A 27,929-nucleotide genomic window follows, 5' to 3' on the forward strand; every position below is an offset into this window, starting at 1 on the left:
AGCTCTTCTTCCCTTTGCCTGACAGCATAGATGCTACAATTTCTTCAAACTTTGAGGTAGGATTATCTATTTTAACGTATTCACTCTCTGTATGTCAAGCCGTTAAATTTCGGATCTATTTGAACCCTGCCGGCAGTTAAGGTGTTGCTTGTATGGAGCCTAGGGGAAAACGTTTCCCTAGTCTTTGATTTTGTTGTTTTTCACGCAGAGTTGCATTGTTATGCGAGGGTTAAAGAGACATCTACAAATCCACACAAAAGAAAGCACTGATATAACCTAAAAGTACCTGTTTGCTCGTGAATTGGGTCGCTCGCTCCCTTACGCTCTTTCTCACACATGCACACACACACACACAAAAACACACTCTCGCAGCTATTCCAAAGCCGGCCAACCCTCTGGCTGTAGGTGGAGCTGAAGCTTTCCTGGAATTGTCGGGCAACTTTTCCTGTTGTGCTGGCCGCAGTCTCACTCAATCAACTCTGAGCCGGGATTAAGGGGAATGACGGTCTCGGGAATGCCTTGCACGCTTCCCAACCTGCCCACGATGCCTCCTCCGATTTAGTGGATGTGATTATTTTCTCCTTCTCCTGGTTGCGGTCAAAGGTCGTCTTCTTTCTGCAGAAATGAACCGGCGGCGTAAAACGAGGCGGAATCCGTTGGTGGGTTATTGAAAAATGTGACATGGATTTGTGGGGTTTGTTGTAAAACCTGTCGTTGCTCTTAACCTAAAATTGTACCGATAGATTGGATGGGATACCACCTGAGCTTCAGCTTCCACTTACTCATGAAAGTTACATCAGCACCATTACAATCGCATGCTTGTTGGCTAAGGTTTTTCTTGTGTGTGGGTGTGTGCACTAAAACAGTGTCTCTCATCTGGTGGGTCAGGACCCAAAAAAAGAGCTGCGGACCTCGTTTTCTGTGAGTCGCGAAAACAAAATACTGAGGATCATTTAAACTCCTTAAAGGTCATCTTAAATTCTTAAACATGCCAAATGTGAAATAGTACATGGTTTTTGATGAAAATCTCTCAATATATACATTAGGTATGTTTTATCAGTATATTCCAAAGCTTGTCTTGTCTTTGTCATCCTGAGCTGTCTTCGGAGGAACACCAGGACCCTAGCAAACCAGTTGCCTTATTGTTCTTTGTGTTAATTAGTCGAAGGAGTTACGTCTGTTTTAGTATTTTTGTGTGGAGAATGTCTAGGAGTTGTGTCACAGGTGAATGTAATGGTACAAAAAAGGGCGAACAACCAAGAAGGGCTAACTATTAAAAAAAAAATGCGGCTAACCAGGACCAATCAACAAAAGGCCTCTGTTGTTTCGGCGATAAAACGTGGGGCTGGGCGACAACAACACACAGTGAGCAGCGAGGTTTGCTGGGTGCCAACGACAAAAAGGAGCATCAGCTCTGGTGACAAACGCGAAGCCGGACAGTTAAAAATCAATCAAACAAACATGGGTAGCATGCTAGCTGATCAAAAAGTATACCAACAGTAACACCAACGGCAAAAAACAAACGAGAAAGGCACAATCGCCTACCTCCAAGAAGAAAGAACGGTATGTAATGTCTGTTTCGGAGCCTGCCTCACATGTTGTGTTAATGGAATTCACAATTTTGAAATGCTTGTGTTTCTTCAATGATGTCACAGCTCTAGGGGTAACAAGCCAGATGGGTTAACTTGATGATACATTTCTCGAGTCTTCTGGTGCGTGGAATATTTTACAACTCATTTGCATAATGTCATGGAGGAATACTACACATTTTGTGCCTAATTAAAAAAAGAACATTCTTTTTGGGAAAACCTTTAACAGTAAACAGTGATAACTTCCAGCTTATTTGAATTGACAGCCCCCATTTCACACCACAGAAAAAGACGTATTAAGTTTGTTTGCACATGTTGACCATGAGGAAAGTCTGATACAGCAGGGAGTATATGAGATATGGATTTTAGTATGGACATAGCCTCTAAAGTGAAGCATTTTACATTTAAATGGAAATGCAACTAATTGAGCAGTAAAGGGAATGTTATTACTTTATCTCGTTTTGGTTTTGCTGGTAATTTTGTTTTGTTTTGTATGGTGGGCCCTGAAGTCAGACCAGTTGAGAACAACTGCACTCTAAGAACTAACACACTTACTACGTGATTGCTATCTCTTTCCGGGATAACAAGTGCTCACCTACCTAACCCGTAATGAGCAGTTGTGTTAAGGCTTGTAGCTCGTTGAAAAGACGGTATGATTGGTAGAAGGTCATGGGGGGCACTACGTCCACTCACAGCTGGGGTGTCTGACCCGACCTGAGAACAATAGCTTCAGTGTGTATGATAGCGTGGAGTGCATAGAGGCCCGCGCCGCCAGCAAAGCGGGCCAATCAGCTTCTGCTTGACCGAGCTGTCAGTCCTCGCCGCAGCATATGGAGAAGGGTGAGAGGGGTAAAGGTACTTTATCTGGGCCAAATTAAAAAGCAGATGATAGGCCTACAGTATAACGACAGAGGGGAGATGTGTTTGACTGCCGTGTTATGCACTGGCGAACACTCGGAAATATGCATCAAATCCAATTCATCGGTCTTACACAAAATTCTTCAGTGAAAATACTTCTATTATTTCTCAGTTATTGAGTTATATGCAGCACTAAAAATGCTGGGAAACATCTTGCCCACAAAATTAAAAAATATACAAAACAACATTGAGTACATTTACATGTAGGTGCAGCAATAGTCTGGTTAAGATCAGAAATCTGAATAATCTGTTTTGGGTTTACATGAACAAGTAATCACTTTATCAAAGTCAAGTCCAATCATATTTATTTTTACAGCCATAAGTTGCAAAACTTTCCACAGACAATACACAAACATCAGAATGTCCAAATAGTAACTCATGTTGCTACTAACCACTATGTCACTGGACGCGTAACACATTTTTGACAACGGACTTTACCTGTATTTTTCTGGGTTTTCAAAAGAATTACTGTTGGATATAATCTAAATTAGATTGACAATTGCAGAAGTGCGCAGTGTTAAAGCAAAAAAAGATTATGTGGTAAAGTAGCTTAAATGTATTAGTGAAATCATAAGAACGTATTGATTGAGTCAGTTGGACCTTAATATAATGCCACTCTAACATAATGTTTAAGTTACACAAACTTACTAGAAACATATTGGTAAAGGCACTCTATTGGTCCACTCAAAAGAATGTTTGGGCTAGGTTGAATGATTTGAAAAAGGCATAGTAATATATTGATTAAGTCGTACTTCTGTGAAGTCACTTTAACGTATTGGTAAGGCATTTTGACGTGATCCGTGAAACATTGAGTTAAATGCTGAAATGTATGTACCACATTTTTAAGAATGTAGGGCTACTAATAAGGCATAGTTTCATTTATGTGTTTCATTGTTGTATTTAGCAAATGTATAGGGCTTACCTGAGGGTAGAAATAATACAATCAACGCTTAAACTCGTCAATTTTTTTTCCTCATTTGACACTTTTCCTTTAACTCACGGTGCCCTCCACATTATTTCTACAACACACATACAAGACGCACCACATGGTAGGGCACACTACATTTTTTGAAGAAAATCTGATACTTTAATGAGCACCTTAAAGTTGGGAAATACAGTACTTCTTTTTTTCCTTGATCAACACTAAAACTACGCATTTTTAGCAATATAGCAGTATACTTTTATAAAAACAAGCAAAAGAAAGAGCTCTGCAAACTGTACACCCTGCAATGGCAGTTTTCACGATTCCACACCCAATGAAATGTGATGACTCCCTTAAAATAGAGTCCTTCTGTTTCTTTTATGTTTGATTTAATGGAATTCTGCAAACTGCTACCACAATACTACTTCAAGCTGTGCATTGAAAACAATATGTGATATGTACTGTCAGGCTATCGCAGTTTCTGAATGTGTGCGTTGTCTGCTCTTCTTCAGACAGCTGAGAAGCTTCCCTGGATTTCGCTGTCCTCTCCGCTGCGCTTGGCCTAAGGATGGAAACCCTGGAGTCGGAACTGACATGCCCAATTTGTCTGGAGCTCTTTGAGGACCCGCTACTCTTGCCTTGCGCCCACAGCCTTTGTTCTAACTGCGCCCGCCGAATCCTGGTATCACACTGCACACCGAGTGAGCCTATCCAGTCCATTCGTGCTTTCCAGTGCCCCACCTGCCGCTATGTCATCAACCTCAGCCAGCGAGGCCTAGAAGGACTAAAGCGCAACGTCACCCTGCAGAATATCATTGACCGCTACCAGAAGGTGTCCCTCAGCGGACCCAATTCGCCTAGCCAGCCGCGGCGGGAGCCGTCGGCCCCCGAGAGCGGCGGTGGTGCCATGACGCAGCCCGGAGAACGGGTGCAGTGTCAATTCTGCGAACGAGATCCACCTCAGGACGCGGTCAAAACCTGTGTCACCTGTGAGGTGTCCTACTGCGAAGACTGCCTAAAGGCAACCCATCCCAACAAAAAGCCTTTCACGGGGCACCGTCTGGTGGAGCCCCTGCTAGACCAGCACATGCGAGGGGTCATGTGCGGCGAGCACGAGGACGAAAAGGTCAATATGTACTGTATGACGGACGAGCAGTTGATCTGCGCTTTGTGCAAGTTGGTGGGACGGCACCGGGACCACCAGGTTGCTGGTCTGGCAGACCGGTACGACAAACTAAAGGTGGGAATTTTTTTTGTCTAAAACAAATAATGTTAACATTGACCGCTTTTCCCATGGTGCAACCGGCTGTCGGTTTTACAAAATTCATAGCTACATTAAAAACGTTGTCGAATAAAGTCTGACCTTAAAGTTCCTAACTGCATTTTTTTCATGGCAAGGATGTCAAACTTGAATACAAACTTTCTGTTCTCAGGCAGGCCTGATTAACAAGTCAACTTGACATTTTTGTTTCACCGTTTTTCAGTATTATGCTTTATCATGCAGCCTTCTTCAGTAGCCTACCCAACATATTATAGTCATGGATGAAAAGAGATTGTTTCTAAACACATTTATTCACAAAAAATAAATGAAACCTTGCTAATGTCACTTGCAGAGGCAGAAGTACAACGGTGTAATGTTTCACGAAAATGCCTTTTAGTTCATCAGAGTCTATAAGTAACCTATAAGTAGCCTATAACACACAAGCACGCACACTCAAACATTGAAATCCGTATTTATAAAGTAGTTCGGATTTAGATTAATACCTCACTGATAAAGAAAAGTTTCTGAATTGAAAATATCCATCAATGTGAAGCAAAATGCACAACACTGTTACAAAATATTTCACCTGATATTGGTCATGTGTATTTTCTTGGCAAAGTCAACATTTATGAGGTTAGGGAAATATTCATGGTGTGATTTTATTGTTTGGTATTGTAAATTTTATGTCAGTCTTGTATTCCTATTGCAAAATGTGTTTAGATTACAAATCTGTTGCTTTAAATATAGCATTTCCATCATTATACAAGTTCCATTTTGAATAAAAATACTGATTTGTTTCAATTGAAATGTAAATATATTCAGTGTGTTCATTTGGACTATAAAGAGCACCTAAAAACCCCAAATTGGCCAAAATTTGCCTTATTTACCGAAAAATATGGTAGGTAAAATTGGAAATGCATAGCTACAACTAAACTATACGCCATAAAGTAACAAGTCTGCCTTTGAGAAACATACAGATGAAGCAGGGATGTTAAACTCAGTTTGGCACTGGGGCCAGATCCTGACTTTCTGTTTTGAAGCGGGCCAGATCAGTAAAAAAATTTTAACTCCAAAATGTTAGCTTTGTTTTTCAACATTATGGTTTATTACTTAGACTACTTCAGTAACCTACCCTACGTATTATGATCAGGGATGACGAAGGATCTTTTTTTAGCACAACACATTTATTCACAAACAATAGAGAAACATATTTTCATGTTTGGCATTGAAAGTGTTAAGTGGTTTATTTTAACAGTTGAGCGAATGCAGTATTACACTTAGAGCAACTCAACATGCTATACAAACTTAACACTGCACTCTAACGCAGTGAGAATTTGGTTTTATTGATTAAAAAAAGTTTGTTAGAAATGACCTAAACACTCACTTACTTTGTGACATACTTAAAATGTATGGCAGGCTGTATTAAGTCATCTAATGGGCTGGATCCAAGTATGGTTTAAATAATATAGCACTGTGCTCAAAGTTCTAATAATAATAAAAAGTGTCTGCACCTTATAAGATCAACTAAAAAAGTAGATTACAGATATCTGGAACAGATTCAGATTCAGATTCAGATCTACTTTATTGTCATTCTAGTACACGTGTATACAGAACGAAATGTCGATGCATCTGACCCCCACAGTTTCCTTGAATGTACAGATATAAATAATGTTGTATTGTATTTTGGCTACGTATAGTATTTTACCATAGTGCCGATAGTGCAAGAAGAGTAGCTAACCAGATGTGCAAAATGGGCAGTCAGGTTAACAAGTCAGGTACACAGTAACATTAACACTGTAACAATAACGCTGTAATTACAATAGTAATGTGCAAGGAGAGCAATGTGCAAGGAGTGGCAAGCTATAAAAAAAAACTGCCAGTAGTGCAAAAAGTCAGATTAGCAGCCGTTTAGATTTAAGTTAACTATATGTTAGATTGACCATTTAACAGTCAACAACAACAACATTGCATCCTAAATTATTTTATGAACCCCTAATAAGGCTGTCAGGTGAACCTTACATAGTGGCCATCGCAGGTATGCACAGCACCGTGCTCAAATCCAGCATTTACTGGTTAAACATTCCACATGTTGATCCCAGATAAAATTCCAAAGCCAAAGGGCGATACTCCAGGTCACACAGGAAGGAAGGAAGACAGGCCGGCTGCCGTGAAGGCGCGGACCACAAAGCGCCGGTCAGGAACCAAAAAAAGGGAAAGGTTCTTTCCGCCCGTCAGGGATGAAATGATTCGAGGAAAAGAAATGTCAGTGTCTGGCGGCTGTTCAAACGAAATAAAGGAATCCCATTAGTGGGAAAGGACATGGAAATTTTTGCACTTACTCTGTCCGCCATATTTTTTGTATTAGCTGCTCTTCCCTCGGTTTATTCGAATTGAAAGATACTTCCACTTGACTTTTTTTCGCGCCGACGTTCAAACCAATCAGCGTCACTTTGATGGATATTGCTATTTTTGCCATCTTCACCTTTTCCACTTGCATTGCAGCGTTTTAAATGGCTTTTAGCCTCCTACTCCTCATGTGTGTGAATAAATCATATGTATTGAATATAAAGCCTATTTTAGCTCACTCTCACCTGCTCTCGCCGTATGAAGGCATAATGTGCATCTCGAGTATGCTTTTTTTCCCAAGAGTCCCCACTTATTCAGATTCTGATGCATGATTTTAAACAGCATTAGCACATCTGCACTATATAATGGGACTCAACATTGTAAGTCTGGTGCATAAGAGGTTGTAGAGTAGATATAAAATGTGTGTACACCCCTGTTAAAAAGCTAAGTTTTTGAAATGAGATAAAGTTTTAAAATTGTATTACTGAATTGAATTTGGTATTTACAAATTGTTGTTGACACTGACAAAATCATGAGTTTATCTAACATTTCATTCTGTTTTCCGGTGGAAAATTAAAAATGTGCCAACACTAGCAGGGAGACGCAATGAAATGTATTATTATTATTAGTAGTAGTATTATTATAATCATAGCCTTAAATAGCATTAAGAAATATTAAGCTTGATGATTTGACTTACTAAGGAGTAAAAATGTCAAACTTACCCACTGCTGCAATTTAATATTTGATAAAAATATGTGCAAAAGTTTTGGGTATTCATTTGAAATAAACTAAACAGTTCAGGGTTCACAGGTTGCTTCATGTTCCATTTAGCAATTACATTTGGAGCAGTTTTCCTATCTGAAATTCATGTCGTTTTTCTCTTTTTAACATCACCATAGCCACTTGGTTGCAGAATATTAATCCATGACAAATAGAATACTTTATTGATATTTTACACTCCTTTAGGGGAACATGTTAGTGTACGGAGGCCATATCCCCCAATATAGATGTTTAGTGTGTAGCTTGATTTCAAAAACTTACTTAGAATGAAATTATATGTACGAATTAAATCAATTTAACCACTATAAATGTACAAATTCCCCCACAGCCATATCAATATAAACTTAACAGGAGTATAATAATATTATCGTATTGTGATTTTTTTAACACATAATCTTAACTTAATTATTTAAGTTAAGATTATGTGTTAAAAAATGTAATCAATTATGGATCCCAAGTTGTGTTATGCATGTTTTTTTCGGCTATATGAATACGCATTTTAAATATACATACATTTTGGGGGAAAATTCATTTAATATCCGATGTGTCAAATAACATTGGAATTTGTCACTTATGGCAAAATATTTTGATGCCAAATTAGGTCAGGAAAAAGGACCGTGAAAAAAAATTGCTATTGGTCAAGAGTGGTGTCAAAAATAAGGTCAGAGATTAACGACCTTATTGGAAATACTCTTACGAGTCCGTTTGCTTTGAATAGGAAATTATGCAGCCAATCTAATAGATTACAACAAGGATCGTGAAATGAAGCAGGAATGCATATAGGCTAATTTTTTTAATTTATCTGTTTGCATTATCGGGTGTTTTGAAGATAATATTTTATACGGTTGGATTCACTGGACTGTCGTGAATATAACAACACCATGATTGTGAAGAAGCAGGAATGCTTATTTCCAACGTGACAGGCAACTGCGTCCGCCCGTGTGAACCAAACTGAATTTAATTCAACTGTGCCACCTCAAAGCCCAGGTTCAAGTTCAATCTGAAACATAGCAGTGTCAGTAAAACAACAATAAGTAAAAAATAATGGAACTTTTTCTTTTGGTGAAGCCTGCCACCAAACTACCCACAGGCAGGCACCGGTTCTCGGCCCGGTAGTTGCCGACCACTGACGTAAAAGACTTGGGTTGTGAATTTTCCAAATTGTGTGTCTACTAATACAAATCTGAAAGTCCAGTCTCAGCTCAATCCTCAGGTGTCTATTTAAATCTCCTTATTACCATTTGAATTACACTGTACAATAAATCGCTCCATTTAATTTTATGTAATGACACATAATAAATCTTTAATTCAGCGGTGATAATGTTTCATAATGGGTGAGTCATAATAGCAGCCAATTACAGCTAGAGATGAAGTCGGAGACACCAGCCTTTGATCGGAGGGGGTGATTAACAGGGTCGGGGGTTTAGTTAGACAGATGCTCGGCTAAGGCTCAAGGCCTCAGCAGGCGTTGCGAAGGCTCCTCTGGCCAAATGTGGTCATTGCTGTCCTTTCTCTATTGAATCCGCTCTGCAACGCATAGCGTGGTGCCTGCCTGTAATTAAATATTCTTTTTAATGCTTTTGTTACAGTCTCTTTTTATTCTCCCTCACAGCATGCTTTGGACACCAACCTCAGCAATCTCATCAAAAGGACCAGTGAGTTGGAAACTCTGATGGGCAAACTCATCCAGACGTGTCAACACGTGGAGGTGAGGAAATGGTGTCTGAAGGAGGCTTTAAATCATCATCAAACGCTCGTTAGCCTGTAAAAGTATAATTACCTCTGCCAAGGGTTCATTGCTCGAGGTTAGATGTTCATTTTTTAACTGCAATTAGTCTGTCGGTCAGTAAGTGTGTCAATCAACAAGTTTGACAAAAGGTCTGGCTTTACAATCAGTTTATTGGTTAGACAGTCAACAGCTTAGTTTTTTTTTGTTGCTTGTTGGGTTGCTGTAAAGGCATACATTTGGATAGGTGGCATACAGCTAGTTCATTGGTCAGTCAGCCAGCCAATTAGTTTGTCATTTTGTTTGCATGGGCGTCTTTTACACTGTGAGGCAATTCTGTTCAGTTTAGTTTCCATCAATCTCACAATTAGTCTATCAAGCAGTCAGTTAAGCAGTTAAATCAGTCGGTTATTTAGTTGGGTGCTGTTTTTCTTCGGTAATTAATTTGTCAATGGGTCAATAATTCAGTTACTACGTTACTCCGATTGCTATGGTAGCATATAGTCGTGTGATCATTTTCAAGCGTTTTCTTCAAAAAGCATTGGTTGTCCAGCTCAGCAATTTCAGTTGAATATATTCGCCACGCATACCGCTCATGGTTATGTCCAAATTATTTAATTTTTGTTTCATCCGTTCACAGCCCCATACAAAATGTAGCCGGCTTGTGCCTAAGCATACCTCAAGCAGATTAGATTCATGAACCTAAATTTAGTTATCTGGACATAACAAGGAATGGAATAAGAATACATATTCCAAGACAAACACATGCTACCCACAGTAATATTTGGTAGTGTTACATTCTTGCTAGTCTGTGTGGGCAGTACAGATACTGGGAAATGTTGTTAAAGATGAAGTATCAGCAAATACTTACGAACGTTTGATAATAAGTGACAAAGATAAAGTTGTGCAGGGACTTGATATACCAACAAGACAACGACTCAAAAGACTGATAACATTCTACGCAGTCATGGAGAGGGTTGATTAAAATGTTCTGAAATCGCCATCTCAGTCCCGAAATAGAATTTTTATTGAAAACCAATTTAAAACCGGCTGTCCATGCTTAGAAGCCGACAGATCTGACACATCTGTTGATGTTTTGTAAAGAAAAATGTTCAAGAATACCCTAAACAAGAACCCAGACCCTTATTGGAAACTAAAAGAAACAAAAAAGTATCTACTAAATATTAATGTAATTTTTCTGTTGGGGTGCCCAAATTCATGCACCTGCCTACTTTTGTGGAAGTAATTATTACACACGTTGCGTATATATAGTAAACATTATTTCACTGCTGAAAAATCACTGTGGTTGTCTGCTATAGTTGACTGGAATTGCTGATTGGACCTTTTTACACATATCAAATGATGCACCGTGGGCACATCACCAGTGATGTGATGTCAGTGATGTGTCAGTGTTTCGGGTCTTTTAAACATCATACACTCTCACCCAAGCGACCCAGCTCAGGTTGATCAAACGCCAACTTGTGTTCTGGTACTGCTCCCTAAACCGCTCCACCTCTCCGTAGCCATAGCCACCTTGAGGCAACATCTGCTGCATCTGTGACCTCCGTAGTGGCCCTTCACTTGTTGGCCTCTGTGATGGCCAAGACGTTGTAAGCCCTGCAGAGAGACTGGCTAGCCAGCCCTCTGCATCCCACCATGATAGTTTCACATCATGCTTTCCACCAGTTGCTCTGGCACTCCAGCTCAGTATATTTTGTTCTTTTCCCCTCATTGGCTGATTCGAACAACCAATGATTTATAAGAAAAATCTTAAAAATGATCAGGGGTGCCTAAACCTTTTCAAATGACTGAATTTCATCACGAGAAATGCTCCCCAAAAACTATACTAGCATTTCATACATTTGGTACACATAACAACTGGCCATCTCACTCGATGTCCTTGATGCACGGTTTCTATGCTATGGTTCTGCCCAGCAAAATGATGTTGGTCAGCTGTGTGAATGACTGCTACTTAGATTGTCAAAACTTTAATGTTGCGCTTCCCCAGAAAGCAAAACAGATGAAAACGACAGCGCCTCTGCTGCTTGCAAAGTAGTGCACATTTCTCCAGTTGCCTAAAGACAATAATAATCAACAATCAATCCAACACGAGCCACAGAATTTGAAATGCGCCGGCAAGCAATTTTGCTTGCATTAATCTCCCCTGTGTTTACCTAAGCTTTGTTTTGCTTTCCCGGTGAAATCAAAATCCTTATTTGTAGTCTAAGTGAGTCAAACCTCTTGTGTGGGATTTGTATAGGCTTAAACTACACTTTACTTGACGGCACTCTTTATTGACCGGCGATTATCTGGACTTGTCTCCCGTGTCCAGATAAACGCAGCCAGGCAAGAAAACAAGCTACTGGAAGAGTGCGACCTCCTGATCAATATCATACAGCAGAGAAGGCAAATCATCGGCACAAAGATAAAGGAGGGAAAGGTACAGTTTGTCACCTTTTTTATCTCAATAACCCTGCCGCAGAGCGTATGGAACAGTGGGTCTGTTGTTGCTGTTGGAATGTTAATGTCTTCTAGACCAGGGGGTCTTGAAACATTTAGTCTTTACTTACTTTATTGTTTTTGAGCTATCTTTTCTTGTCAGAAAAATGATTAGTGATCTACACATGGCCCCAGTCTTTTTGTTAATTCAACAAACTAACATATTACCTAATGGTTAAAAACATTGGTATCATAGACAACTCAATCGGGGTCATGTGAGGATCGATCTACTGGTTTGATAAATTTGACTGAAATTTTTGGGTTTATTTACAGAAACATCGTCTGCGAGAAACATATCCAAAAATGTTTACCCTACTACAAAATAACCCTCCAGAAAACAGTTTTCAAATTTGATTACAATAAAAATATAGTTCTACTTTAATTGTGGAAACCTCTACACATGATTGTATAGGATGCGAGAGTCATTTGTTATTTTGACTGATCAGTGTTGGTTTTTTTCTTGTTTTGTTTTGTTTTGTTTTGACTATCATGCACTGCTTGCATCATTGTCACTATTGGCCAAACGTGTTGCTGTTTTTTTATTTTTTCATTTCCAAGCTCTTCAGGGCTGATCTCCTCTTTAACGTATGGATTAAAAAGGGCCTCAGGTTGGAACAAGTTGGAAATACAGGGTTTCGCAATTTCAATATTATTGATGACTCAACTATACATTCATCAAGATTATTTTTTGTTCAAGAACCGGAGACAATGGGTAAAAAAATATGTATTTAAAATATGCATCTATGTTTACACTTTGCATTGTGTGTGGCAAAAAAAAAATCAAGATAGTTGCTTGAAATATATCTAAATATTGAATTGGTCTATAGAGCTTGGGAGGAAAACGTTTTTTACATTAACTGCATCCTCCGATAGAAAGTCTAATATCCCATACCTTGTCGTTACATGGGGTATACTGTAGGCATATCCGTTTAGGAATAAGCATACATACAAAATTCTACATGTTATATTCAGTGTTCCCTCTAAGCTGCGCGCATGCGCAATTGACACTGCTCGCACATTCTCAGCGCACAAGAAAATCTAGCCAGCTCACAAAAATAAGGGCTCAAAATTACTAATTAAGAAGCGACTTAAGTCAAAGTTACAGTGCATGAAGGTAAAAATACATGGGTTCCCCTGACGTTGTGTCCTAAATGCGGTATTTTGAAGTCGAGTCCAAGTATAACGAAGTTGAGTAAAGTTGGTAGTTTGTCGAGAACCGGTTTCTTCGGCTCGGCTCACTAAAAGGAACCGGGTCCTAAACGGCTCTTCAGGTTGTTTTTGTTTCTTTAATCCCAACATGAACAAATATTATGTAAAATCATGCACAAAATGACTTGAAGGAATGGGGGAATTGAACAAAAAAGAAAAAAGTACCAAAATGAAAAAGTAGTGAAAAGCTGAGGAAAAAAGATAAAAAGGAGGAAGAGAAAAAAAGAAGGAAAAATTTAGAAAAAAGCCAGAAAAAAATAAAGAAATCTAGGAAAAAAAGGAAATAGAGAACAAAAAGAAAAAAGTAACAGCTCGGAAAAAATAAACACAATGAGATTTTTTTTTAAAAAGTAGAAAAAAACACGGAAAAAAAGAAGAAAAAGTTTGTGTTGCATTCAAATAATTTCCAATTATATCAAGTGAATCTTGTTGCCAACATTGTACTTCCACTAAAAATTGTGATCAAGTACAGTTCTGTATCTTACAACCGACTAAATAAGCCCCCCAAAATGTTAATATTATGCGACAAAATATGTCAGGAAATAAAAAGAAATGGATATCTTGTGAAATAATTGTAAGAACAAACGACGTTTGTAGGCCGTACAACCTTTGCAATATTACATGAGTCAATTCATTCAAAAGAGAAAAATAATTTTGCATTGCCGGAAACATGAAAAATGTAACTTGATGTCAAGTTTTGGACATGTTTGATCATTATCTTGCCACGCTTGGGATTATAGTTGCTCACTGTTGTTTCAAACGTTGCTCACCGACTTTGTGTGAACGCTCAGACCCGTGGAAAATTAGAGGGAACATTGGTTAAATTTCATCGTGTATTTGTTAATGAATAGAGAATTTCATCAACTAGGTTTTGAAACACTCATAATTAAAGCACAGTAATATACAATTTTATCAAACAAAAAAATCTTAATATGCAGGGAAAAATTCAGTATGTAATAGAACTAGTTTAGAAGTGTTTTTTTGAAAATTTGAGAAATCTAGTGCAGAAAGATGTAACCAGCAATTAACATGTTTACCAATATATATATATATATATATATATATATATATATATATATATATATATATATATATATATATATAGCAGCACGGCGGCGCAGTGGTTAGCGCATGTGCGGCACAGCTCATGTCTTGGGAACCTCCTGCGTGGGTTCAAATCCAGCTCCAGACCTCCTGTGCGGAGTTTGTATGTTCTCCCCGTGCTTGCGTGGGTTTCCTCCGGGCACTCCGGTTTCCTCCCACATTCCAAAAACATGCATTTCAGGTGAATTGGCCGGTCCAAATTGTCCCTAGGTGTGAATGAGCGAGTGAGTTGTCTGTCCCTGTGTGCCCTGCGATTGGCTGGCAACCAGTTAAGGGTGTCCCCAGCCCACTGCCCGATGATTGCTGGGATGGGCTCTAGCACCCCCGCGACCCTACTGAGGATAAGCGGTGTAGCTAATGAGATGAGATGAGATGAGATAAGATGAGATAGATAGATAGATAGATAGATAGATAGATAGATAGATAGATAGATAGATAGATAGATAGATAGATAGATAGATAGATAGATAGATAGATAGATAGATAGATAGATAGATAGATAGATAGATAGATAGATAGATAGATAGATAGATAGATAGATAGATAGATAGATAGATAGATAGATAGATATGGTGTGGAATGCAGGCCAGTTTTGGCTCACCCCTGCTCTATAAAATGGGTCTCTAATCGGTGCCCACAGGCACTACGGTGCCTGAGGTGCCCGCGGACCTGTTCTAAAAATAACTCGCTAGGTCATTGTAATTTTCTGGTAAAGTGGCTGATTGAGTCTTTCTAACCCTACTCCCAGTAATTAACCTGACAATAACATAGTAACAACATAGTAATAACATGATAATTTGTAATTTTAATAAAATTACATCAAATTGAGTGCCTTTTGCACTAATTAGTAACAAAAAGTAACAACATCTCTAAGCTTCAAAAAGGTTGGAGGCCCCTGCTCTAGAATCTAAGACTACTGCAACTTAGTATATTATTTAATCATAAAGTTGTAAATTATTCATTCAACATAAAACTGCGCCCCTGTTTTCTTTCTAATCAAGTAAAACTAGCAAAACTGAAACTATGATTTATGATTGCAAACAGAACATTTACTGATGATATAAAACGAGGGTTAGCATGCATACATACACTGCGTGATTACCGTGGTCAACAAACACTATGCAAGAAAAATACCACAGAAAAACCCGCCAGGCTTAAAAGCTACGTCAGATGACATTTTCTTGAAGCTGTGAAAAAGTTAAATAAGACTAGATAAAAAGGAAAATCGTTAGTACCCACCAGTTTCAAAGGTGCAAATCACTATCAGCGTCTTGCATGTAATTGGGCATGTGTGCTATACATTGCTAGGTTGTTTTAAGGGTAGGAAAGAATTTCAGAACACCGGCAGCTCCCAAGTAATTGGGTTTGACATCCCTGCGCTAAACTATTCAGAGCAATAAATGAACAATCTACCAAATTGTATCCAGTGCCATTTTCTTTGTTGTAAATGACACACATTTTAAACGTGTTTTTCACTTACTTTGGCCCTTCCAGACAGTGCGCTTGAGAAAGTTGGCCCAACAAATTGGCAGCTGCAAGCAGTGCGTAGAGCGCTCCACTTCGCTCATCGCCCAAGCCGACCACACCCTAAAAGAGACGGACCCCTCTCGCTTCCTTCAGTCAGCCAAAAGCGTCAGCGAAAGGTGAAGGTTTTTTTGGCGAGAGTTAAAAGAATTGCTGGACATCTCAGAATCTTATTGTGCATTCTTATACAGAGTCTCTATGGCAACAGCATCCTCTCAGATCTTGCTACCGGAGATAAACCTGAACGATACCTTTGATACTTTTGCTTTAGACTTCACCAGAGAGAAAAACATGTTAGAGAGCTTGGATTATCTCACAGGTAAGTGTTTATGCTCGATTTTGATTTCGGGAGGGAAGCCCATTTGTTTTGCTTGCTGCGATATGAAGTATGGGTAACATCGTTTTAAAGGGACATAGTGTAGTATTTAGCACTTCTTGTGGTAAATAAAAACTTTATTCATTAAGAATACAATATTGGTTTGAATAATATGCAAAAATACATTATCTATCTAATACAGGTAGCTTGAGAAATTAGTATTTTATGTCTTTTATATCGCCCAAAGTAATCAAAGTATGCGTCTGTTGCGGCATTTAAAGAAAAATATGAACTTTTTTCCAATACAGAATACACATTTTAATAATTGTATTTCTTATATGAGCAAAAAACATACCTATTTTTACTCAGGTTATTGATATGTAAGGTACATTGTGTGATTTTTAGCGCCTACAGTGGTAAAAAAACCTTTTTGTTAAAATATGTTATGTTGTGAAAAATAAACAGTCTTTATAACAGTATTTATAACAATTGAAATGTATAATGTTGTTAGTTGCATTTTTTCTTAAAGGGAGATTGTGAATCATTACTACCTCCTAATGTTGAAGAAAACTTCATTCATCAAAACAAAATGATATTGATTCAAATATTTGAACACATTACATCCGATAGTTTTTGAGAAACTTAAAGTTAACACTTTGTGTGTTTAAAACCACAATTGATTTTTAATGTCCTCTTAATGTAAACTAAAACAGAGCATGTCTTTTCTATGATGTGAAAGAGAACGTTTTATTTTTGCTTAAAAAATGATTCAACGTGGTAAAAATTTGAGCACTTTTTTGTTGGACAGGTAGCAAGCACCTGAATTTGGTTTTCTTCCAATTTTTTTTCAAGATTACATTATTCATTTAGTCCAAACAAAATGTAGTAGTTTTGTTTATATTGTCTTTATTTTGTCTTTTTTTTAGCATATTTGGTATTGGAGAAATCGAAAAGTAATCAAAAGTAATCAAGTTACATTACTGCAATATTAAGGTTTTCAGATTACGATACTGATTACATTTTTCATCAGGTAACTAGTGGCTGTTTCAGGTTACATTTTTAAGGTACCTTAATAATCTGCACTATGAGGTGCACTGGATTATTTGGTGCACCCCCAAAAATGTGTCTTTCCTCATATATTTTATATACATAAGGCACACCAGACTATAAGGTATGACAGTATGAACATCAACAAAACAGTCGTATGGGTCAGTCATACTTTATCAACCCCATATAATTCTGACGCTCTGCTGTTGAGAAGCAAATGTGTGTCTCAGACACATACAGACATGGCTTATGTACGATGTCACTAGTCACTGAAATACGCCATGCCACATATAGAATAGAATAGAATATGCCTTTATTGTCATTGTTATAACATGGGATATGCTGTGACAACGAAATTGGACGACTCCAGTTCCACATTTACAGTGAGGATAAGGAAACAAAGACAGAAAGGAACAAAGAACTAACTGACTTTGTTGTCCTCCGGAGGGGGGGTGTGAGGGTCAAACAGAGTTGCCGGACACAACCGAATGTTTGATCTTACATTACACATAGTCCAGCGTTTTTCCGAATTGCTCAGTCCACAATTGAATGGATTTGGGAGTACAGTCCATAAACCTCCCCGATTAAAGTCGCCGTCGACGATAAAGCTCCGTTGGGGCGTGCAAGCTGCTGTTTAGCAGCGGGCAGGAGATTTAGCGCTATGCTAACGTTAGCATCCGGTGAAACTGTCCATATAATTGGAAAGCTTAAACTCTTGGGATTCAAGATGTACCATTTGAAAATATACCTCAGTCTAAAACAAGATACCAAAAAAATATAAAGCCGGGGTAGCTTACCAAAGACGCCGTCTTGCAGCCATCTCATTCGGTCATAATACTCAAAAACATGCGATAATGCTGACAAAAAAAAAAAAAAATCGCCAACAAGCTTTTCTGCTTCGATTGCAAGCTGTCTGTTTAGCCCCATTATTCCTGTTTACAAATAAACAGACTAGTAAAATTATTTTTTCGAGGCAGTAGAACCATCAAACTTTCACATCTTTTCTGGACAATTGCAGGCTTTGTTTTACCCCGCTTTATTTAGCCTGTACCAGCCAGTAAATGTTAAAAAGGACACGCCTCGTAACTCTAGGCAGTAGTGACCGGTTCAAATGATGATTGTCACATTAGTTAGGAAATGAAACACAGGTGTATATATATATATATATATATCCCATCATGCACCACGCACTACTTCTTCTATGGAGTCAGTGGCTGCTTACCGTAATTGTGAGACCTGTTGTGACTCAATATTGATCCATATAAAAAGCGTAACATACTATAAGGGGTATGGTTAGCTTTGGAAAAAATAAAGGTTTTAAAATACAGTAACCCTCCCAATGTTGATTACCCATTAGTTCTAAGTATTTTTGTTTGTAAAGGGAGTTTTGCTGTGGTTGGTTGTACTACTTAATGAACATGTTAGTAAACCGCAATCTATGTCAAATAATGTTATAAAGAAAAAAAGACATAAAGCGGAGTTTACTTTGATTTGTCAAGTAGTCTAAATAAAGTTTCCAGTCTGTCAACTAATGAAAACAACATGAAAGGTCATACGCGTAAAACAAAACATATGCATATATGCATGAATTTCGCCTGTGGGATTGTGACGGCATCCGAATTACACTTGTTAGGCGTTAAGCGAATCACAAAGACCCGATGCTAATAAGTGCCTGCTAATCCCTGAGACTAATTGTTTTTTGTTTGCTATTTTTGCCCATTGCAGAGCGAAGCCTTTGATGCTAATCTCCCCACTACATTCGTTGTTGCTTTTTTTGTTTTCTTTCTTGCTGCAGCTCCAAATCCACCAGTAATCCGTGAGGAATTATGCACGGCATCATGCGACACCATCACGGTTCACTGGACGTCGGACGACGAGTTCACCGTTTTGTCCTATGAACTCCAGTATGCCATCTTCACCAGCCATGCTAACGTTGTCAGTAAGTTGCTTTGGTGTGTTTTTTGCTTGTTTTGTTAGTGCCTTATCTTCACTTTATCGCGGAGAGACCGTGAATAAGAATTAGGTTGTTAAGCACCTTCTGCTTTCCTGATGTTGTTCAGGTTTGTGCAATTCCGCCGACAGCTGGATGATTGTACCTAACATCAAGCAAAATCACTACACAGTGCACGGGCTCCAATGCGGCACCAAGTACGTTTTCATCGTCAAAGCCATCAACCAAGCAGGAAATCGCAGTAGCGAACCGGGAAAGCTCAAAACCAACAGTGAGTCGCTTGCATTGGTGTTTCTTTTTTTCTTTTTGTTTTCACTTAGAGCTACAACCAAAGTTTTTTGGTTTTTTTAAAAGACACAATTTTAATTTCCTCCTCTTTCTACCCAAAAAGTTTTTTTTAACAGATAGAGAAATAATGCACAAAACAGAATGTTCTGTAATTTAAAAGAATAATCTATCCAAGTGTTTATCAAATAGTTTAACAATAAACAAAAATATGCTATACTCCTGTAAATATGTAAGATACTTCTTGTACAAAGTGCAAAAAAGAGGACAATTTCTTCCTCGTGTATTTTTAACGTTTTTATCCTCTTGCACAGGTTTGTTCTTGTTGCTTTAAGTACCCAAAGACTTAAAAAGGCTGGGCAAGATAAGAAGTAAAATGGTGCACTTTGGTCACTTCGAGTACTGTAGTTCGAGTTTACTTGCACCAAAAGGAAAAGCCCTCCAGTTTTGTTTTTGCAACAAACAGTACATTACAAAATTAACACATTGCCTGAAAAGCAAAAAGGGATGACAGGTTGGATGAAGCCATAGGATCATAAGACACTAGTCCCCAAAGTCACTTTTAATGCTTCGATTAATCATTTAGGCAAATTATCAGATCCAATGTTGGCGTGTTAGTGAAAAACAGTGGTTACCTACAGTTTTAGTCACTTCATTTAAAAAGTAATTCAGGTACTTCCTTGATTACTGGCACCAAAAAGTAGCGTGTAACTCTGAAAGTCTAAATACAAATTACGGTATATACTCTAATAGAAGCCGACCCTCCTAAAACTGCTTTAAAATAGCCACATGCGCTGGCATAACTGTATTCAGTTGGACTCTGTATATAAATATAAACATGCCCACCCTTAAAATAATGTTGCCGGTGGACTGAGAATTTTATGTGAAAACGTGAGTGCCTTAGTTATATTTTAAAACAAGATGTCTCTTCGATTTATGAAATGCATTTAGTAAATAATGGAGTAACACTGAAATGCACTTTGGAGTAAGATCAGTAGAGTTACAAAATTGTATTAATAACCCTTCTTAGTGGGCAGCACGGCGGCGCAGTGGATAGCGCGTGTGCGGCACAGTTCTGAGGTCATGAGATCGAACCTTCCTGTGTGGAATTTGCATGTTCTCCCCGGGCAATCCGGTTTTCCTCCCATAATCCAAAAATATGCATGTTAGGTTAATTGACCTAGGTGTGAATGAGTTGTCCGTCTCTATGTGCCCTGCAACTGGCTGGCCACCAGTTAAGGGTGTCCCCTGCCCACCTCCGGAAGGTAGCTGGGATGGGCTCCAGCACCCCCTGGTACCCCACTGAAGATAAGCGGTGCAGATAATGGATGGATGGATGGAACACTTTACAGTACTCATTACAGAAAAAGGTAAATGTGTTCCAGGAGCATGTTCCTTTGTAACACGTTACTGCCAGCAAAGATCATATTTTACATAATGATATAAAAAATAATTTGCAAGTCCGTTTAGAAATGATCACATTGTTAAATCGCAATATATATTTTATAGTTTCTGATGGTTTTTCCCCTTCCTTCTCGTCCTTACTATCTAACAACAATGCAATGTGTGAAGAGTATTTATTCATGTATTACGCATCTCGTGATAAACACGCACCAGTAATTTTTGAATAAAAGTCCTTGTAAACTTTTGTTTTACTTTTTCTCAGCTCAAACTAAGCGTTGTAAATGACAAACGTTGTTGATTTAAGTCGTTTTCAACATAGCATTTGCAATATATTTAATCTCCTTCAAAGTCCGATTCATCATCAGATACACCAAAAAGTTGTTTCCTTCGGCGTGCTTTTTTGCATTTATTTATATGTTTCAGCACAACTCCCTGTTTTTTCCATTCTATAACATTCGTCTCTGCTCCTGAGAAGGTTTAACGGGTGTAGAGATTAAACTTTGTTAGGGATATTAAACATTTTCATCTGATTAGCCAATCAGAATGCAGAACACAATGCTCGATGAAAATCAGCCAAGCAGTAAACCAGCAATAGCTCAAGTGCAAAGTAGCGATGTGTCTCCGTACCGTAACTGTCATGATTTTCCCATTGCCCCCACCTGTGCCCGCTCGTTTGGCTCCAGCTGCTGCTCGTTTCCTGATTGGTTCCCCTCATATTTAAACTCAGTACTCTCATTCGTTCCTTGTCAGTCCGTCAGCGAACCTCCGCACTTGCAAGGCAAGCATTTTTTGACCCTGGCTTTCGTTTTGTTCCCGACCTGTCCTGTATCCTGTATCCTGATTCTGTTTCCTGTTTCGATCCCTGATCCAAGCTCCTTTCTCCTGTCCCAGCAACCCGTATCCTGATTCGGTTTCCTGTATTGATCCCTTAATAAAGCATTGTGTGAAATGTTACGCATTTGGGTCCCCTGCTTGTATCGGTCGTGATAGTAACCCTAATCTATAACACATATTTTGAGTTATTTTATTTTGAGTTATTTTGTAGGTAAAACCGCATTATACACAATAAATACGGTCGGTATTTTCTCATAACATTTTTAAAATAGGACATTTTAATGACAAGCAGAGCTCAATTTTTTTCTTTTTCCCGTTTTTGTTGTTGCCCAAGGTCAACCGTTCAGACTGGATCCAAAATCGGCTCACCGTAAGTTGCGGGTATCTCACGACAATCTGACTGTGGAAAGGGACGAGACGTCTTCGAAGAAGAGTCACAGTCAGGACCGCTTCAGCAGCAACAGCAGCTATGGCGTCACAGCCAACGTTTACATCGACAGCGGGCGCCATTACTGGGAGGTTCTCATTGGAGGAAGCACATGGTGAATACTTTTATGACTTGGAAAGTTAGGAAATTTTGCCTGTTAATATGTTCTGTTTTTAAAAAATGAAAACAATCTCCCTCAAAATGATTAAAACAGATTATAATGTTAACAAAATTTTTGTCTTAAGAAGATTTTGCAAAAACTAAACATATATGCTAATGCTAGCTTCGGCTGTGTCTCAGTTTGAGCAGTCAACCCCGTAATAATATACTCCGCGGTTTTTACTTTTGTTGACCTCAATGTGCTTTTCAGTTAAAATTGACGGTGGGAATTATTTGACAACTAGATGTCGCTGTATGGTGCAACAGAAAACGAGTGCTAAAAAGTACAAAGATAAACACAAACTACAATACTCGAAGTGACCAAAATGCACCATTTCACTTCTTATCTTGCCCAGCCTTTTTAAGGTATTTTGCTACTTAAAGCAGCAAGAACAAAAATGTCAGCTTCCTTGTAAGGTTCATGGTATGTAAAAAAGCATGCTCGTTTATTAACCTTATGTTTTTAGCATTTCTTTTAAATGCTCAAGATACTCAAAAATATTTTCGAATACATTTATAAATGGGTCACGCGTTTTTGATAGTTGTTGAATTAAATATTTTTTGTACACATTATCGCTTTTATATGATTTTGCAAAAAAATAACATGTTATGGTAATGCTAGCTCAGACTGTGTTTTTAGTCCTGTCATAATATACTCCACATTCTATACTTTACTTGCAGCACTTTTTTCTGAAGTTGACCTTTATGTCCCTTCAGTTAAATTAAAATGTTCAAATTGAAAAAAGCCTTAGCTTTTGAATAAAATCTCAATTCATGCTTGTGTGTTTAAAAAGTTTGTTTGAACTGTTGTCTTAAATCTTTAAGCGGAATTAGTTGTTCATTTTAAGTTTTAAGCTTTAAGTCTCAGTTAAAACTGAGCTTGTAAACACTGTTGTTGACGCTTTAACTTGAGATTTCAAACAGGTTTAGAGGGACACTGTATAATATTGGTCCACTAGGTCTCGCTGTATTATGTATTGCAACCGAAAATGAGTGTCACAATGTAATTTTCCCAAACAAAAATTGTTGTACGGCGCACACAATATCAAATGAGAATAATGGGGAAAACGTATAAGTTGACAGGTCTATTATTGTCCTGTGCAACTCATTAGTGATGGTAAATCCGAGGGAACAGAGAAGAAAACTTTTATTAAGGTATTGTATTATATTCACCTTTATTTTTTCACTCTACAGTGAACTTTTAACTGATTAAACTTGTTTAATACTAAGCCATTTTAAAGTCAAGCATGCAGCATCCCTGAAACACAAATGACACAACGAAATAAGAAATAAAGAAATAACTCTTCGGGGCGATAAAAAAACTTTTATTTACACAATTCAACTTATAACCAATATAGGCTGAACGAACACAAAACATCTGCAAAACATGCACAAATTACAATTAAAATGTGTAAAACTAAAGGAAAAACATCACCAGTGTCTTCTGAATTTTAGCTTTTAGGAACACTCTGCTTTACAGCCGTTAATATAATTAAAAATCCAAATTGAGATTATTTTCCCTGCTGAGAGTGTCACGACTAGAGCAGAAGTAGGACCCAGATGTGTAACTTTACTCATAAGTTTATTGAAATATAGAGGAAAGGCAGCGCCAGTGATCCGGTGCTCGCTGGACGCAGAAAGCCAGCCGCTCACGGGATCGAAGCCCGTTCCGAATGCGGAGGTGGGTCCTCCGGAGCGGGAGATCGTAGCGTATTTAGACGGAAAAACAGGTCGTAAGCCGGGACAGGACATCAGAACGTGGTCGGGGTCAAAAACGGGTCGTATCAGGAGACCAACGGGGAAATCAGGAACGGACGAGTGGTAAACGGGTGACAAAATGGGACCGACGGGAGTCAGAGTCAAAAATGCTTGCCTTGTGAAAACAGAGGTTTTCTGACGGACTGACAACAGGTGAGTGAAAGGACTGAGCTTAAGTAGGACGGGGAACCAATCAGGTAAGCAGCAGCAGCTGGCGCCAAACGAGCAAGCACAGGTGAATGTAATGAGTCATCATGACAGAGAGTCATTTTGACTCCTCTTAATCAGTTCCTGTGCTCAAAAATTTGATCCCCCACAACCTACACTTCTTAGCAAACGAAAGCGCGCATATTAACAAATCAACAATTTAACTAAAAGCACCTAAAGGGTGAGAGCGAACACACCATGGCGTTTAAGATATCTTATTTGATAAAAAGATTGCTAAGTTATATTGTATTTATACAGGTTTAAAAATCAAACTATATTTTCAATAACACAAGTTATGATACCCTGTCGGGACCAATTAGACCCTGGTGGCCTGCCAGGCACCTTATATTGTATGGGAAAACACTCTTGTACATTCATCTCCACTTGAATAAAATATTTGTATTTCAATGCACTAAACATATCCATTTCTTTCCTTTTTGGTTTTTTCCATCATGGAGGTTTGCAGTAGGCATTGCCTACAAGTCAGCACCAAAGCACGAGTGGGCGGGCAAGAATTGTGCATCCTGGGTGCTGTCTCGCTGTAACAACTCGTGGGTTGCCCGTCACAACAATAAGGAGACCCCCTTGGAACCCTCGCCTCACCTGCGGCGGCTTGGCGTGCTTCTGGACTACGATTCGGGTTTCCTGTCGTTTTATGACGCGGTGGGCTCGCAGCACTTGCACACGTTCGATATCGACTTTGCGCAACCCGTCTGCCCCGTGTTCAACGTGTGGAACCGAAGTGTCACTATCCTCACTGGACTGCCCATCCCCGATCACCTCGAGGGAAGCGAATCTAGCAACTGACGTGCCGAAGGCTTGTGTGGACTCCTTACAGGCACAAAAAAAACAACTGTATGTTTATTTCTGGTCCGACCTTTAATATAACATGTTTTCCGCACTGTAAGGCGTACTGGATTATTAGGTGCACCTCCCGAAAAATAAACTTTTGTTTTATACAGGCATAAAAACGTCTCAAATTCACTGTCTTGAAGTAAAAAAAAGGCAGACCATGGTGAATTTGTTAGATCCGATGAGAAAATGATTTGAGATAGAGGGGTATTGTGAGAGTTCCGAGGGTAAATAGGACGTTTGAGTTGGAGCATGTGAAATCAAACGTGTGAAGTTTGCACATGATGGAGTACTGTATTCATTTGTGTGTAACGCGCAATAGATTTTATGTCATCATCACACTATTTTTACTCACTGTACCAAAGACAAATGTTAGAGAATGGAATAAACAATAAGTCATCCTCAAATATATAAATAAATGCAAAAAAGCACAGCGAGGGAACTCTTTTGTGTACCTGATGACAGCTCGCAGTTTAAGGGACATTAAATGAATACATTCTAAATTTTATGTCGTTATTGTGTTTATAGTTGTCGATACTTTTTTTAGAATCATGGCTGCATGTCCATTTCAATGCTTAAATTGAGCCAAGAAAATTCAAACAAAATGTTATGCCAATTTTTACTCAAAAAAAAGGGTGCTGGTTATACACAAATAAATGTGGTATTTCCTCCACACCTTTTAAAGCACTGACCCGTTTTCATGCCTGCACACAGTTTTCATTCAATAGGCGCACCAGACTATAATGTGCATACAATTCAGACTACAGTAAGAGCTGTCAATGTGTATTTGCTCTCCTTCTACACTTATGGCATATATTAGTGTACTGATTAATCAGTCGTTAAGTATTACCAATTAAAATCACAAAATAATGTTGGCAATCAAAATCAATCCCAGAGCACTGCACTTGGAGTGCCTGTATTCTACCACTTGATCACCAGTGGTACTGATAATTGAAAAGGCATGAGAGCTTATCTCATTATAACACTATTTTTACTCAAAGTGCCAGAAACACCGATTTGCGTAGTGCACTCTGTTATGTTAAACCACAAATGTCAAACATACGGCACCGGCCCATTTGATGATTTAAATTGGCCCACTGTAAATTAAGTAGGTCGAAAACAAGAAAATTGTGATTTTTTTTTTTTTAAAGTAAGTGCAAACCAAATGTTTCTCTGTTTGCTAGCGGGCAGTGTTGATATTCTATAGAGTGGCGAGATAGTTCAGGTGTAAAACTGCATTCACTCAACTGTTAAAATAAATCAGCTAACACATTCAATGCCAAACATGAAAGTCGGTTCTTCCCCATTCTTTGTGAATAAAATACGTTGTATAATGAAGATTTGATATTATAGTTGAAAGACTTTGTTTTCTGTTTCCGTCTTTCACAAAGTTATTGACGCACAGGTGCAAAAGTGGACTCTTTAGCCTATCAGAATGCATTATGCAATTATGTTGCTGGAACCGTAAAAACAGTGTGATAATGAGATAAGATCTAAAGCCTTTTAATTTGTTACCTGCACCACTGGGGGTCTAATGGCAACGTATTGCACTCATTGACACGACTTGAGTTCAAATCCTGTTGCATGCAATGCATTGCGATTTGGGCCAGCAATGATTATTGATTGCCAATCACTGATCCAATACAATATGGAAGTGCATATCCAACATAATCTTCTGTACATAAGGCTTAATTTCAAATATCTGGTTAATTTAGGTCTTTGAGGTGCACCTTATGGACTCTGAAATGCGCGAGTCTAACAGTTGAAATTATTCAAGCATTTTTACTTTGCACATCTATGTACATTATTCCTATGAACTGATTTAAAAGGGACAACTTAATGTTTTTCATGAAAACATTTTCGATAGGTTGCGACGTTACTTCTAAATCTTTAACCGTGTACAATTGATTTGATTTATTTTAATGTGATATTGTTTTAAGATTCCTGTGGATGATGTGATAAATTTCCATTTTAGCACTTTGAAGGGGGGGAAACATTCACAATAAAATGTAAATCAATTCTTGAACATGGTTACAATTTTTTGCAGCTTTAATTCAGCTTTAAGTTTTTACTTAAGATATGAATTAAATAGACACTGTAATATTTGACAGCTAGATGTCACTGTATTGTGTTAAATGAGTGCGACATAGAACAAGAAAGAATACAAACTACAGAGACTGAAAGTGACAAAACCCCACCATTTTCTGCCAACCTTTCACTAGGTTTTAGGGATTCCGGGTTACCCAAAGCAGCAAGATGGCAAGCAATTACGTCAACTCCAACTAGTTGAGCCTTATGTAAGAAATAAAAAATTCTCAAGCAACTAGTAATTAAAAAAATGTACATTTATGTGGCAGTTAATGTAGTATTGCTTATTGTTTAAACAAATGGTTTCATTTTTTTTTTATTAATATTTTTTTTTACCATAAATACAGTAATACACATTGTCCTTTCTAACAGAGGACAAGCTTAGGAATTTGTTTTTAATTTAAGTTAAATTGGAATAGTGAAAAAAAAACAATTTTGTCTTTTGTTGACAATTTCGTGCTTCCTTGTCTAGGAACTTTTTTAATTGTCAACACACCCTTAAAGGGACACGTGTAAAACTTGACCACTAAATGTCGTATCGTGTAGTGCAACCAAAAATGAGAGCTACAAAGCACAAGGGAGAATACAAACTACTGAGACTCAACATGACCATATTTTCTTCTCATTTTATTTGCAAGCTATTTGTTTTCTCTGGGTACCCATAGCAGTAAGACCGCCGACAATGAGATCAGCTCTCTTTAGGTGGACCTCATGTTATGTCAA

General features: G+C 38.3%; 1 protein-coding gene across 1 annotated transcript; it reads left to right on the top strand.

Moving 5' to 3' along the window:
• The first annotated feature begins 363 nt into the window (after window positions 1-363).
• Window positions 364-27,144, top strand: mid1 (midline 1). Its single transcript, XM_088352156.1, has 10 exons — window positions 364-659; window positions 3,942-4,669; window positions 9,429-9,524; window positions 11,875-11,982; window positions 15,849-15,997; window positions 16,070-16,197; window positions 19,037-19,180; window positions 19,302-19,463; window positions 22,050-22,257; window positions 24,725-27,144. The coding sequence occupies exons 2-10, from the start codon at window positions 3,998-4,000 to the stop codon at window positions 25,071-25,073; spliced, it is 2,016 nt and encodes a 671-aa protein (XP_088208282.1). The 5' UTR covers window positions 364-659; window positions 3,942-3,997; the 3' UTR covers window positions 25,074-27,144.
• Window positions 27,145-27,929: the final 785 nt, after the last annotated feature.

The sequence above is a fragment of the Urocampus carinirostris genome, chromosome 14 (assembly GCF_059441175.1).
Source record: "Urocampus carinirostris isolate Australia breed hairy pipefish chromosome 14, RoL_Ucar_1.0, whole genome shotgun sequence".
Lineage (NCBI taxonomy): Eukaryota > Metazoa > Chordata > Actinopteri > Syngnathiformes > Syngnathidae > Urocampus > Urocampus carinirostris.